The sequence below is a fragment of the Schistocerca americana genome, chromosome 9, assembly GCF_021461395.2.
Source record: "Schistocerca americana isolate TAMUIC-IGC-003095 chromosome 9, iqSchAmer2.1, whole genome shotgun sequence".
Classification (NCBI taxonomy): Eukaryota; Metazoa; Arthropoda; class Insecta; order Orthoptera; family Acrididae; genus Schistocerca; species Schistocerca americana.
This window is the reverse complement of record NC_060127.1, coordinates 146479625-146495807: the sequence shown is the minus strand read 5'-3', so window position 1 is coordinate 146495807 and position 16183 is coordinate 146479625. Positions and strand designations below refer to the sequence as shown.

Sequence of the window (16183 nt, the reverse complement as noted above, 5' to 3'; positions counted from 1 at the left end):
AAAGCATCAGTCATTCGTTGGCCTATGAATGATGACATGTAGTGAGTGCTTTTTGAATTCCAGTAAGTTGTAAAATGATGGAAAAAATTGAGCACCAATATTGCATCAAAAGCTTGACAGTATACAGTTTCCAGTATCCAAGTGGAAACCATTTGCTAAATTCAACAGGATTTTGCGAACGATGCTGTGAGCAAATCGTCGATAAACGACTGGTAAAACTTACGAAGATGACCGCGTATTGGTGGTCTGAGAATGGTGTTCCGGTAGACCCTCAACAAGCTGGAATGACAATATCACTGAGCAACTACAGACTTCAATAGTGGAAGACCATTACATCACAGTACATGAGAACTTGGAATGGGACAGGGATGAGCATAGGACCTATACATTCAATTTCGACCAACAATTTGTGTATGAAGATAGTGTCTGCAGAATTTGTACTGAAACTGCTGTCAGTGGATCAGAAACAACATCATCAGGAAATCGCACAAGACATACTGGAGAATGCAAGTAGTAACACCGAGTTTCTGAATACTGTGATCACAGGTGATGAGATGTGAGTTCACGTGTGTGACACTAAAACCGAGATGATGTCATCACAGTGGACATATCCAACATCCTCATGGCCAGAAGGGGAGCACTGCAGGTTATAAAAACTCTGTACTCTCCCAGATCGGATCAGAAATATGAATTCCTGTTTCAATAAACCACTAATAATGTCATCTTTCCAAATGTCATACACTTACTTGAAAATTCATAGTGCTGTTTAATTGCTATTAGTTTAGCACATGAATCAACAAACTGGAAAAAGGGTGTGCTGTATGGTTGGTAAGATCAGATACTTCGCTACAGTAATGTTGTCACAAAGACCTTTTTGTAGATTCAACCATGCTCATTTTGCTCAAGGAACTCCTAAGGTAGTTTTCATGAACCAGAGCTAATTAGTATAATTAGAGGCTATTTATTACTGTAGCTTCTTTTATTTCTTTAGAAATGAGAGGGTAGAGTGATGGTACAGTCAGGAAACGCGCGACCGCTATGGTCGCAGGTTCGAATCCTGCCTCGGGCATGGATGTGTGTGATGTCCTTAGGTTAGTTAGGTTTAAGTAGTTCTAAGTTCTAGGGACTGATGACATCAAAAGTTAAGTCCCATAGTGCTCAGAGCCATTTGAACCATTTTATAGAGTGATAGACTTTTAGTACGAAATATTATGTTTACATATGATGAAAAAAATTAGTTGAAAAAATTAGTCTTGAATGAAATATAATGTTGTAACAGCAATGATCCAGATGTATCAAGTGATTCAGCCATAAAAACATATCACAGATTATAGTTCTGATACTATATCAAATAATACAAAACAAAGATGGTATCAGTCTGTTCATTTTGCTAAGCTGGTACGTGTTACCTTAAAAGGCCCACAATATTGTCAAGGTTATGTTGTTAATTTTCTTCCACTGTCTTGGGGTAGAGCATCATCACCTTCACGGTACTGTGCTGCACAAACGACCGGATCTGTGGGAACAAAAACTTGGCAAATCCTTCATTATTATTGCCCGCAGAGTCAAAACACAGGGTGCACAGACAGGCTTCTTGTGTGCCATCTTATCTCCTATGATCATGGCAAATGAATCACTAACACTACAACCTGCTAGTATACGCATAAACCTCATACCACTGAACACTGTGCTTAAAGGTGTTGCACACCAGCCCCCCCCCCCCCCCCCCCCCCCTCCCTCCTCCCCCAGCAATGTGGTTGCAACAAGTGGCATTTTTTATTGCTCATTATATCATTATATGACCCAAGTAGTCTAGTTTTCTTCTCTGGATGGTGCTGAAAATTTCTAAATCTTTGTTCATGCTCAACAGAACTGCCACATTTATGACTTTATACGTGCAAGGTATCCTTAATATCCTTTGATACATCTACATTTCAGATACCTCCAATTTCTTATCCAATAGTGTGGTAAGTGTCCAAGACTCAAATGCACAGAGTGGGATAATGAATACACAGCATCAAAGTGACTAAGTGCGGAGTGTAATACTGATGCCATGGTTAGCCAGAACTTTCTTCATTTTGTTGAAAGAACTTCTGGCCTCTTTAGTTCTGCAGTGAATTTCTTGAGCAAAATCCCTGTTGTCATTGATTTGACACCTCAAATACTTATGCAATGGAACCCGTATGACCTTATCATTACTGAGTGCAAGAGTGACCTGGTATGTCTTCTTGACATTTAAAAGGAATCCCATGGTATTGCTCTCTACAGTATCAGTATTTAGTAGTTCTTGCATATTTTCCACTCTAGGGTTGCAAATAAGACATTGATCAGCATATCTGATGGTGCAGATGACAGCTTCATTAAGCACTACACTCTTATATTTTATATCAGGAGCTCTTTGAAAATCTTTTCAGAATAAATGTTTGAAAAGTAATGGGGAGAGTATGCAGCCCTGATGAACTCTTTCCATAATCAGACATTCTTCTGAGAGAAAATACCTACCTCAGTATATAGAGCTACTCCATTCAGTGGCATTGCATCATGCAGTGATCACAGAAAAACTTAATGTGCTGAAGAAAATAGTGGAAGAGGAACTAAACCTAAAGAGTGAAGAGTACATTAGAATAGACTGTTACTCGAAATAACAAGACCATGGTCATGAGAGGAACTGTTGAAAATAAGATGGCATTAAATGACATTGTTTAAAACACACACACACACACACACACACACACACACACACACACACACACACACACATATGCGTAGAAACACCTGAAATAGAACACAGCACCCCTAACGATTGAAACACATTCCTTCTTCAGGGAGGACAGCGTAATAGCAAATAGTGTTTTACTGGTTTCAAACCAAAAGGCTCATCTTCAGATGACTGTTCACATTTATTTAATTTAGTGTGTGCCAACATGAGTAAGTGAAATCATAAATACAAACAACCATGTGAGGATGAACCTGCCAATTCGAAACCAGGAACGCCACTGTTTGCTTGTAATAAATAGTTTTATGAATAGTGGCTGGCTGCGGTTTTTTACTTTTTTAACCTGTAGTTTCACACAGCCACATTCTCTCCATGACAGTTTTTGACAAAGTATAATAAAGGTAGCTCAAAGGCACACCCCCCATGCCCCCCACCTCCTCCCCTCATAGTAGATAGGTTGGATTGAAATGAAGTTTCCATTTTATTCCACTGTGCCACTGGCTGTATTTGTAGAAAACAATGACCAGAAACAATGCCAAGGTAAGTGCATTAACAAAGTATTTATGGTAGAGGTCCAATTGCCTAATTTGTTGTAAATCAAATAAGAGAGTTCTGCAGTGCAGGGAGCATGCAGTCTCTGTAAAGTCTGCCTTTTCACTGTTTGCTGCCACAATGCCAGAATCCATTTACTTATCCCATCCCACTGCAACTGAGCTAGTACTCTCTTTGCAGGGATCTCGATGTTGACAAGATGTGAAATTCTCAGCCCAGTTCTGTTTTCTCCATTTGTTTGTTTGTTTACCATTGGTATTAAACTCTCCTTGGGGTTCACTAATGATTTATGAGTGTGTGTGGCATTTAGAAAAATGAGAGGAAGAGTGTTGTGTGTGTACATGTACGTGCGTGTGTGTGTGTGTGTGTGTGTGTGTGTGTGTGGTGTGTGTGTGTGTGTGTGTGTGTGTGTGTGAGAGAGAGAGAGAGAGAGAGAGAGAGAGAGAGAGAGAGAGAGAGGGGGGGGGGGGGGGGGGTGGGGGAAGAGAAAGGGTGTCAAAGATGGATACTGGAGAGGGAATGACAGATGATTGATGGAAGACAATAGGGGATGGAGAGAAAGGGGAGTAGGAGAGTAGGGGAGAGAGTGCAATGAAAACATAGCAGTGAGATGAATGAAGAAAGTGGAGTGTTGAAGAGAATGGGGAGAAGGAGTTAAGGGAAGTGGGAAAGAGACATAAGGGGAAGTGCAGTAAGTGAATTGCAGGAGGGGGGAAGGGGGGACGGAGGAAGAGAAGTGTGGGAAGAGGGAGAGGAAAGGGGAGGCTAGGAAAGGCAGTGGGAATAGGGAGGGGTTGTATCAGGAGTGGGGAAGAGGAGAAATGGGAAAGAGAAATGGAAGAGTATGGGGAGAGCGAGAGAAGATAAAGAAAGTGGTAGGGATAAGAGTTGTGCAGCCTGACAGAGGGATACGCAAAAAAACGGAATAAGATTACCGTGGGCAAACCTTTGTAGTACGCATTTCTGGAGCTAGGCATGCATAGCACAACTCATTGCCAATACAGTGCTGCCTGTGTAGTTAACCTGGCTTGTGATGTTCATCTGCAGTGACTGTTTTTGCTAGCGCTGCTTTGTTCTTGTTTCATTTCTTATGATGGCAAGTTGAAGTGAACAATGTGCAGCTGTGAAATGTAGTTCTCTACTCAGTAAAAATGCCTCCGAAACTGTGTTAATATTGAAAAACCTCACCAAGATGATGCTATGGGGAAAAATAGAGTGCACGAGTGATTTGCTCGATTTAAAAATGGCGACATGACAATTGATGGTGAACCTCATTCTGGATGTCCGTCAGCTGCCCGAATCGATGAAAATATTTTAAAAAATTCTAGAGCTTGTGCTCACAGACTGTCAACAGTCATTTGATCAACTGTCAGAGATTAGCTGATTATCTTGGAGTTCGGGTCAGGAAATTTTAACAGAAGATTTGGCAATGAAAAGGATTGCTGCCAAGTTTGTTACTCTGCACCTGCACAGACAGCCATCTCTGTTAGACAGTTTTTGGCTAAATATGGCATGGTTCCACTGCCCCACACACCTTACTCACCTGATCTGACTCTGTGTGACTTTTTCTTATTTCCATACATGAGAATGGGCCCAAAATGGCACTGATTTGACAACATTGAGGAAGTCGAGAAAAAAATGAGAGAGGAGCTGTCAGTCATTTCTAAAGATGACTTCAAAAAATGTTTCAAACAGTGGAAGTACTGTATTAGTTGTAGTGGAGAGTATTTTGAAGGTGATAAAGTTATTTTGTAAACAATTTGAAAATACATAGCTTTCAAAAAATAATTGCATTTTTTGTGACACCCACTCATATATTAACTTAAAGTAAGAGAATATAATTTTATTACTAATTTCTTAAGGTACACTTAATGTTGGAGGTGATGCCAGCTTAAAGTAGAGAATATCATTTTATTACTTATTTCTTAAGGTACACTTAATGTTGGAGGTGATGCCAGAGAAGTGGGAGGGTGAAGTTAGAGAGAATGGGTGAGAAGGAGAGTTGTTGTTGTGGTCTTCAGTCCTGAGACTGGTTTGATGCAGCTCTCCATGCTACTCTATCCTGTGCCAGCTTCTTCATCTCCCAGTACCTACTGCAACCTACATCCTTCCGAATCTGCTTAGTGTATTCATCTCTTGGTCTCCCTCTACGATTTTTATGCTCCACGCTGCCCTCCAGTAATAATTTGGTGATCCCTTGATGCCTCAGAACATGTCCTACCAACCGATCCCTTCTTCTAGTCAAGTTGTGCCACAAACTCCTCTTCTCCCCAATTCTATTCAATACCTCCTCATTAGTTATGTGATCTACCCATCTAATCTTCAGCATTCTTCTGTAGCACCACATTTCGAAAGCTTCTATTCTCTTCTTGTCCGAATTATTTATCGTGCACGTTTCACTTCCATACATGGCTACACTCCATAAAAATACTCTCAGAAATGACTTCCTGACACTTAAATCTATACTCGATGTTAACAAATTTCTCTTCCCCAGAAACGCTTTCCTTGCCATTGCCAGTCTACATTTTATATCCTCTCTACTTCAACCATCATCAGTTATTTTGCTCCCCAAATAGCAAAACTCCTTTACTACTTTAAGTGTCTCATTCTCTAATCTAATTCCTTCAGCATCACCCAAATTAACTCGACTACATTCCATTATCCTCGTTCTGCTTTTGTTGATGTTCATCTTATATCCTCCTTTCAAGACGCTATCCATTCCATTCAACTGCTCTTCCAAGTCCTTTGCTGTCTCTGACTGAATTACAATGTCATCGGCGAACCTCAAAGTTTTTATTTCTTTTCCATGGATTTTAATACCTACTCCGAATTTTTCTTTTGTTTCCTTTACTGCTTGCTCAATATACAGATTGAATAACATTGGGGAGAGGCTACAACCCTGTCTTACTCCCTGCCCAACAACTGCTTCCCTTTCATGTCCCTCGACTCATATAACTGCCATCTGGTTTCTGTACAAATTGTAAATAGCCTTTCGCTCCCTGTATTTTACCCCTGCCACCTTTAGAATTTGAAAGAGAGTATTCCAGTTAACATTGTCAAAAGATTTCTCTAAGTCTACAAATGCTAGAAACGTAGGTTTGCCTTTCCTTAATCTTTCTTCTAAGATAAGTCATAAGGTCAGTATTGCCTCACGTGTTCCAGTATTTCTATGGAATCCAAACTGATCTTCCCCGAGGTTGGCTTCTACTAGTTTTTCCATTCGTCTGTAAAGAATTCGTGTTAGTATTTTGCAGCTGTGGCTTATTAAACTGATTGTTCGGTAATTTTCACATATGTCAACACCTGCTTTCTTTGGGATTGGAATTATTATATTCTTCTTGAAGTCTGAGGGTATTTCGCCTGTTTCATACATCTTGCTCACCAGATGGTAGAGTTTTGTCAGGACTGGCTCTCCCAAGGCCGTCAGTAGTTCCAATGGAATGTTGTCTACTCCGGGGGCCTTGTTTCGACTCATGTCTTTCAGTGCTCTGTCAAACTCTTCACACAGTATCGTATCTCCCATTTCATCTACATCTACATCCTCTTCCATTTCCATAATATTGTCCTCAAGTACATCGCCCTTGTATAGACCCTCTATATACTCCTTCCACCTTTCTACTTTCCCTTCTTTGCTTAGAACTGGGTTTCCATCTGAGCTCTTGATGTTCATACAAGTGGTTCTCTTATCTCCAATGGTCTCTTTAATTTTCCTGTATGCAGTATCTATCTTACCCCTAGTGAGATAAGCCTCTACATCCTTACATTTGTCCTCTAGCCATCCCTGCTTAGCCATTTTGCACTTCCTGTCGATCTCATTTTTGAGACGTTTGTTTTCCTTTTTGCCTGCTTCATTTACTGCATTTTTATATTTTCTCCTTTCATCAATTAAATTCAATATTTCTTCTGTTACCCAAGGATTTCTACTAGCCCTCGTCTTTTTACCTACTTGATCCTCTGCTGCCTTCACTACTTCATCCCTCAAAGCTACCCATTCTTCTTCTACTGTATTTCTTTCCCCCATTCCTGTCAATTGTTCCCTTATGCTCTCCGTGAAACTCTGTACAACCTCTGGTTCTTTCAGTTTATCCAGGTCCCATCTCCTTAAGTTCCCACCTTTTTGCAGTTTCTTCAGTTTTAATCTACAGTTCATAACCAATAGATTGTGGTCAGAGTCCACATCTGCCCCTGGAAATATCTTACAATTTAAAACCTGGTTCCTAAATCTCTGTCATACCATTATATAATCTATCTGATACCTTTTAGTATCTCCAGGGTTCTTCCATGTATACAACCTTCTTTCATGATTCTTAAACAAAATGTTAGCTATGATTAAGTTGTGCTCTGTGCAGAATTCTACCAGGGGCTTCCTCTTTCATTTCTTAGCCCCAATCCATATTCACATACTAAGTTTCCTTCTCTCCCTTTTCCTACTACCGAATTCCAGTCACCCATGACTATTAAATTTTCATCACCCTTCACTATCTGAATAATTTCTTTTATTTCATCATACATTTCTTCAATTTCTTCGTCATCAGCAGAGCTACTGGGCATATAAACTTGTACTACTGTAGTAGGTGTGGGCTTCGTACCTATCTTGGCCACAATAATGCGTTCACTATGCTGTTTGTAGTAGCTTACCCGCACTCCTATTTTTTTATTCATTATTAAACCTACTCCTGCATTACCCCTATTTGATTTTGTATTTATAACCCTGTATTCACCTGACCAAAAGTCTTGTTCCTCCTGCCACCGAACTTCACTAATTCCCACTATATATAACTTTAACCTATCCATTTCCCTTTTTAAATTTTCTAACCTACCTGCTCGATTAAGTGATCTGACATTCCACGCTCCGATCCGTAGAACGCGTTTTCTTTCTCCTGATAACGACATCCTCTTGAGTAGTCCCCGCCCGGAGATCCGAATGGGGGACTATTTTACCTCCGGAACATTTTACCCAAGAGGACACCATCATCATTTAATCATACAGTAAAGCTGCATGCCCTCGGGAAAAATTACGGCCGTAGTTTCCCCTTGCTTTCAGCCGTTCGCAGTACCAGCACAGCAAGGCCGTTTTGGTTATTGTTACAAGGCCAGATCAGTCAATCATCCTGACTGTTGCCCTTGCAACTACTGAAAAGGCTGCTGCCCCTCTTCAGGAACCACATGTTTGTCTGGCCTCTCAACAGATACCCCTCCGTTGTGGTTGCACCTACAGTACGGCTATCTGTATCGCTGAGGCACGCAAGCCTCCCCACCAACAGCAAGGTCCATGGTTCATGGGGGGAGGGAGAAGGAGAGGAAGAGAGAAATAGAGAATAGCATAAAATACACAGTCTTTGATGGTGGTGGCACAGATTAATAGCAGATGGTCAGAATATAGTTTGTAGAACACATTGAGACTTGCAGATGTGACTGTGTACAACATAGCATACGAGGCGCATTCAATAAGTAATGCAAAACTTTTTTTTCTGAAAACAGGTTAGTTTTATTCAGGATAATACACCACACTGTTGTCCAGTCATTTGGCTATAAAACCCTATTTTTCAACATAATCTCCATTCAATGCAACAGCCGTGTGCCACTTTACTGGCTAGGCCTGTACGCTCGTACAGTACTATTCTACTAGTCGATGCTGGAGGCAACATCTTGTTGCATCAATAACCTCCCTACTGTCCGTTTACTGCTTCCTGTGGCGTGCAACCTACATTGGACCAAAGAGATGGAAGTTGGAAAGTGCCAGTTTCGAGCTGTAGGGTGGATGAGAAAGAACAGTCCAGTGAAGTTTTGCATTTTCTCTCAGGTATGCAGACTTCCGTGAGGCCTTGCATTCTCATAGAGAAGAAGTAGTTTATTTGCATTTTTGTGGCAACAAACCCAATGAAGTCTTCTTCAGTTTCCTGTGGGTAGCACAATACACCTCAGAGTTGATTGTTGCACCATGAGGGAGGACATCAAATAGAATAAGCCCTTCATAGTCCCAGAAGACGATTGCCACTATTTTACCAGCTGATGGTGCAGCTCTGAACTTTTTCTTCAAATTAGAGGTGGTGTGGTGCCACTCTGTGGATTACTGTTTTGTTTCCGGCTTCATTGCCTGGCAATGTTTAACAAAAAGCTGTCACAAGCAGCCTCATTACATGCAAGCAATTCCACACGGGTAGTCCTCCATTGCTCTTTATGGTCTGCTGTTAGGCAGCAACAAACCCCGCAGCCACACACCTTTGAATTTACCAACTGGCGGAAAAGTGTGTCAGTGCTATCAACACAATGCAACACAACACAATTTCAAGTTGTGCAGTGAGGTGTTTGATGGTGATATATTGATCGCCTCGAATGAGAGAATCCACATGATCCAGCATTGCAGGAATCACTGCTCTGTGCAACTGGTCAGCATGCGAGATATTGAAAAGGTTTTTGTTATCTTGTAGTGACGGTGTGGCACTTTTTGCCCAATAACTCACCATGCTTTCGTTCACTGCCAGGTGTCCATAGACATTCTGCAACTGCCTGTGAACATCTGTGATCCTCTGGCTTTCTGCCAAAAGGAACTCGATGAGAGCTCTCTGCTTGGAATGCACCTCTGTTACAGACACCATTTTGAAGGCTACGTATAGCACTGCCACATATTGGAACTTCATGAAACTGTAGGGGCTAAAGTGGGGATATTTGACAATGTACCACAACAAATTCCACATTTTTTTCAACTGAAATTGACAGAGAAAATAAAGTGTTGCATTACTTATTGATCGCCTCTTATATAATTGTTCATGGTCTTTGGAATGTTTGAAATGCATTTGTTTAATGTTGCTTGAAGAAGGTCAAATGATGATAATATAAAGCACTGTCTTGCTGCACACTTTTCAGGTGAAGTTTTGGGAGCACTTTGTAGGCAGACAGGGGTACAGACATTCCTGGAAAGCCGTGAGGTGCTGCTGGACATGATTAGGTCCAGCATCGAACAGTCCCCGGTACCTGCCGACGAGGAGGAGGCACCACCCCCGCCGCCACCTCCGTCGTCCTCGATGCTGCTCGATGTTCCAGATAAGATGGGTCCACTGTCACGCAGGGTAAGCACATGTAATACTGCCCTGTGAGAGACTCTGCCTTGCTGACAGAGACAAGCTGCGTGAACTTTTCAGAATTAATCTTTAACTCTGCTGTTGGGTGTGCACTGTTTTGAAACTTTCTGGCTGTAAGAGTTAATGGACATTTAAGGGAGATGTTCGTTGAGAAAGGAGTGAGACAGGGTTGTAGCCTAACCCCAATATTATTCAATTTGTACATTGAGTGAATGGTAAAGGAAATTGAGGAGAAATTTGGAGAGGAAATTGAAGTTTATGGAAAAGAAATAAATTTGAGGTTTGCAGATTACATTGTAATTCTGTCACTGACCGCAAAAGACATGGCAGAGCAGTTGAATGGAATTAGTGTCTTGAAAAAAGGTTCCAATATGATTGTCAACAAAATTAAAATGATGGAAATGGTATGTAGTTGAATTACCCAGGCAGTATTAAAGGATTTAGATTAGGAAATAAGACACTAAAAGTAGTAAATGACTTTAGCTATTTAGGCAGCAAGATAACTGACAATGGTCAGGCTATTGAGGATATTAAATGCAGATTGGCTGATATTAAATACAGATTGGCTGAAGCACAAAAATTGTTTCTGAAAAAGGAGAATTTGTTAAGATCTAATATGAATATAAACATTGGAAAATCTTTTGTGAAGGTATTTTGACTGGAGTGTATATTGTCCATGTGAATCGTGGACAATAAGCGGTTCACACGAGAAGAGAATATAAGCTTTTGAAATGAGGTGCTACAGAAGCATGCTAAAGGGTACCTGGTTAGCTTTAGTAAGTAATGAGAAGGTACAGAACCAAATCGGTGGAAAAATGAATTTATGGCACAAATCAACTAAAAGAAGAGATCGGTTGATAGGACACATCCTGAGGCATCAACAAATAGTCAGTTTAGTTGTCGAGAGAAGTGGGGGGGGGGGGGGGGGAGTGGGAAGCAAAAACTGGAGTGGAATCAAGTCTTGAATACAGAAATAGGCTAGCATTGAGAGCCTGTAACATTGCCATCTGGTAGTTCCAAGTAATAATAATCATTATTCGACATTTGCAATAATTAAGTTCTATATTTTAAGTGACTTTATTGGAACAGCAAGCCAATGAACATCACCAAGATAATTTCATTAAATTGTGACATAAAAACTAATACATTTTTATTAATGTTGAACTATTAAGTCCTGTGTGTTTTGCTTGTTAATTTGTAACTGAACAACTATTTGCATTTGATCATTTTTTTTTAATTTTTTCCAGTTGTATCATTTAAATACAAAACTTTGTACATCCTCGTTTTTATTTTTAAAATTGTTATAAAATTGAAAACAAATGTGATGTAAAACTTGAACAAGCTGAAACTCTTCTGGGGGCACAACTGCCCCGGCATATTTATGAATGAGAGTTACTCATTAAATGAAAAATTCAATATATTGTCATTTTCTGGATACAACATGTTCTACCAAGTCTGAACTTGTGTGAAGTTATAGTTTTGACATTCACAACAATTACAGTACCATCAAGAGCCAACTTATGGCATGCACCTTAACCTGTTGCTGAAGAAATTACATATGGATTTTCTGTGAATAGAATGTTCATAGCGGAAAAATACTAACATCAATTCTTTACAGATGAATGGAAAAACTGGTAGAAACACACCTTGGGGAAGATCTGTTTGGATTCCGTAGAAATGTTGGAACACATGAGGGCCATACTGAACCTCCGACTTATCTTAGAAGATAGGTTAAGGAAAGGCAACCCTACATTTCTAGCATTTGTAGACTTGGTGAAAGCTTTTGATAATGTTGACTGAAATATTCTCTTTCAAATTCTGAAGGTGGCAGGGGTCAACTACAGGGAGCGAAAGGCTATTTACAATTTGTACAGAAACCAGATGGCAGTTATAAAGAGTCGAGGGGCATGATAGGGAAGCAGTGGTTGGGAAGGGAGTGAGACAGGGTTGTAGCCTCTCTCTGATGTTATTCAATCTGTATATTGAGGAAGCAGTGAAGGAAACAAAAGAAAAGTTCTGAGTAGGTATTAAAATCCGTGGAGAAGAAATAAGAACTTTGAGGTTCGCCGATGACATTGTAATTCTGTCAGAGACAGCAAAGGACTTGGAAGAGTAGTTGAATGGAATGGTAGCGTCTTGAAAGGAGGATATAAGATGAACATCAACAAAAGCAAAACGAGGATAATGGAATGCAGTCGAATTAAGTCGAGTGATGCTGAGGGAATTAGATTAGGAAATGAGACACTTAAAGTAGTAAAGGAGTTTTGCTATTTGGGGAGCAAAATAACTGATGATAGTTTAAGTATAGAGGATATAAAATGTAGACTGGCAATGGCAAGGAAAACGTTTCTGAAGAAGAGAAATCAGTTAACATCGACTAAAGATTTAAGTGTCAGGAAGTGTTTTCTGAAAGTATTTGTATGGATTATAGCCATGTATGGAAGTGAACATTTACAATAAATAGTTTACACAAGAAGAGAATAGAAGCTTTCAAAATGTTGTGCTACAAAAGAATGCTGAAGGTTAGATGGGTAGATCATGTAACTAATGAGGAGGTAGTGAATAGAATTAGGAGAAGAGGAATTTGTGGCACAACTTGACTAGAAGAAAGGATCGGTTGGTAGGACACATTCTGAGGCATCAAGGGATCATCAGTTTAGTATTGGAGGGAAGCTCAGAGAGTAAAAATCATAGAGGGAAACCAAGACATGAATACACTAAACTGGGTTCAAGTCCTGCCCTGGCATAGATATTTACTTATCACCAGTGGATTCATTTCACTGCCCAGTTGTAGCCCATGTCAGAATTTTTCATTTCATCATATCATAGTTCAGTTGAAACTGATTTTTATCATCAACAAAAATTATAAAAGGGTAAATGTGTGGGGAAGTGAGCATAACTATTCCGGAAAAGGAGTGAAATTAAGTAAAGGAAAGGAAAGTGACTGAAGGTACATTGGTGAAATAGAGGGCTGTATGGTGCTGGAGGGGTAGGTGGGAAGGTCATAAGTGGGTGAAGACAAGGACTCAATTTTCCTTTGTTTGAGTTCTTCATGTGTATTTAGCTGTTTATTACTTGTTTCAAATGCCAGTTATATATGGATATTGTCCCAATAACGTTCCTCAAGAAAAACATCATCTTTCCTCCAGGGATTCCCATTGAGTTCCAAACACATCTCTATAATACTTGCATGGTGTTCCACCTCTGAATTGATTTGGTGGCCAGTGATTTGAGAACTCTCACCATCGCTGCCAGAACTGTTTTCCAGAGGGGCTCAACTTCAAATGAAACTGATGATTAGTTTTATTTGTTTATTGTTTACTAATGTTCCAAATTAGCTTTTGCTTTATTCTTAGTGTGTGTTGTTCTTTTAGTGTAGTATGTGAGTTTCATTTTTTTAATGACTGTGTGGAGGATTTCACAATATTGGTGGTAATGAAATTTCAAATTTTGGCTATTGTTTGTTCTCTGAATTATATAAAGCTCTCTCTTCCTTGCACAAAATGCTTTGATTGATCACTTATCTTTGCTTATGTTCAATTTTGCCCTTATTTCTTTTAGGGGAAAACAAGGCTCAAAGTACTGTAGGTATATGTGTAAGAAGTAAGAAAAAGTTAAATTCTCCATCAATACTGATAAATATGTATGTTTTTGGATAGGGTCTGCCTTTAGCAAAACACATTTTTTGTTTTCTAACCCAAACACGTTTCACTGCAGTTGCAGCATCTTCAGTGGGCTTTTATTTTCCATCTGTTAAAGATAAAGAGTGTTCTTTGCTGTTTCTATACATGTAGCAATTAGTTTTTAAATCATAATTACAGATATTTGAAAAAACACATAAATTATGAATTCATACCTTTTTACCACATGGTGTGGTTTTTCTGATGTGTTGTGTTTCTACAGTGACCCTTTTTTTTTTTTTTTTTTTTTTTTTTTTTTGCACAGTTTGTCATCTGCAACCACTTATACCTTAATATATCTAAAAACACAGATGATGTGACTTACCGAACGAAAGTGCTGGCAGGTCGATAGACACACAAACAAACACAAACATACACACGAAATTCAAGCTTTCGCAACAAACTGTTGCCTCATCAGGAAAGAGGGAAGGAGAGGGAAAGACGAAAGGATGTGGGTTTTAAGGGAGAGGGTAAGGAATCATTCCAATCCCGGGAGCGGAAAGACTTACCTTAGGGGGAAAAAAGGACAGGTATACACTCGCACACAGACACAAGCAGACATTTGTAAAGGCAAAGAGTTTGGGCAGAGATGTCAGTCGGACGGAAGTAAAGAGGCAAAGATGTTGTTGAAAGACAGGTGAGGTATGAGCGGCGGCAAATTGAAATTAGCGGAGATTGAGGCCTGGCGGATAACGAGAAGAGAGGATATACTGAAGGGCAAGTTCCCATCTCCGGAGTTCTGACAGGTTGGTGTTAGTGGGAAGTATCCAGATAACCCGGACGGTGTAACACTGTGCCAAGATGTGCTGGCCGTGCACCAAGGCATGTTTAGCCACAGGGTGATCCTCATTACCAACAAACACTGTCTGCCTGTGTCCATTCATGCGAATGGACAGTTTGTTGCTGGTCATTCCCACATAGAAAGCTTCACAGTGTAGGCAGGTCAGTTGGTAAATCATGTGGGTGCTTTCATACGTGGCTCTGCCTTTGATCGTGTACACCTTCCGGGTTACAGGACTGGAGTAGGTGGTGGTGGGAGGGTGCATGGGACAAGTTTTACATCGGGGGCGGTTACAATGGTGGGAGCCAGAGGGTAGGGAAGGTGGTTTGGGGATTTCATAGGGATGAACTAAGAGGTTACGCAGGTTAGGTGGACAGCAGAAAGACACTCTTGGTGGAGTGGGGAGGATTTCATGAAGGATGGATCTCATTTCAGGGCAGGATTTGAGGAAGTCGTATCCATGCTGGAGAGCCACATTCAGAGTCTGATCCAGTCCCGGAAAGTATCCTGTCACAAGTGGGGCACTTTTGGGGTTCTTCTGTGGGAGGTTCTGGGTTTGAGGTGATGAGGAAGTGGCTCTGGTTATTTGCTTCTGTACCAGGTCGGGAGGGTAGTTGCGGGATGCAAAAGCTGTTTTCAGGTTGTTGGTGTAATGGTTCAGGGATTCCGGACTGGAGCAGATTTGTTTGTCACAAAGACCTAGGCTGTAGGGAAGGGACCGTTTGATGTGGAATGGGTGGCAGCTGTCATAATGGAGGTACTGTTGCTTGTTGGTGGGTTTGATGTGGACGGACGTGTGAAGCTGGCCATTGGACGGGTGGAGGTCAACGTCAAGGAAAGTGGCATGGGATTTTGAGTAGGACCAGGTGAATCTGATGGAACCAAAGAAGTTGAGGTTGGAGAGGAAATTCTGGAGTTCTTCTTCACTGTGAGTCCAGATCATTAAGATGTCATCAATAAATCTGTACCAAACTTTGGGTTGGCAGGCCTGGGTAACCAAGAAGGCTTCCTCTAAGCGACCCATGAATAGATTGGCGTACGTGGAGGCCATCCTGGTGCCCATGGCTGTTCCCTTTAATTGTTCGTATGTCTGGCCTTCGAAAGTGAAGAAGTTGTGGGTCAGGTGATGAGGTAATGAGGAAAGAGGTTTTTGGTAGGGTGGCAGGTGATCGGCGTGAAAGAAAGTGCTCCATCGCAGCGAGGCCCTGGACGTGCGGAATATTTGTGTATAAGGAAGTGGCATCAATGGTTACAAGGATGGTTTCCGGGGGTAACAGATTGGGGAAGGATTCCAGGCGTTCGAGAAAGTTGTTGGTGTCTTTGATGAAGGATGGGAGACTGCCTACGTAGATCAACACCTTCAACCCATTAC

At 40.8% G+C, this 16183-nt stretch overlaps 1 protein-coding gene across 2 annotated transcripts in view; it reads left to right on the top strand.

The window, feature by feature from the left end:
* Positions 1-16183, top strand: part of LOC124551038 — a 147178-nt gene that overhangs the window by 49635 nt on the left and 81360 nt on the right. For both annotated transcript variants that reach the window (XM_047125900.1, XM_047125902.1), the window contains exon 3: positions 10136-10338. In XM_047125900.1, the coding sequence (XP_046981856.1) occupies positions 10136-10338 (203 nt within the window). The remainder of the gene's footprint in view (positions 1-10135; positions 10339-16183) is intronic.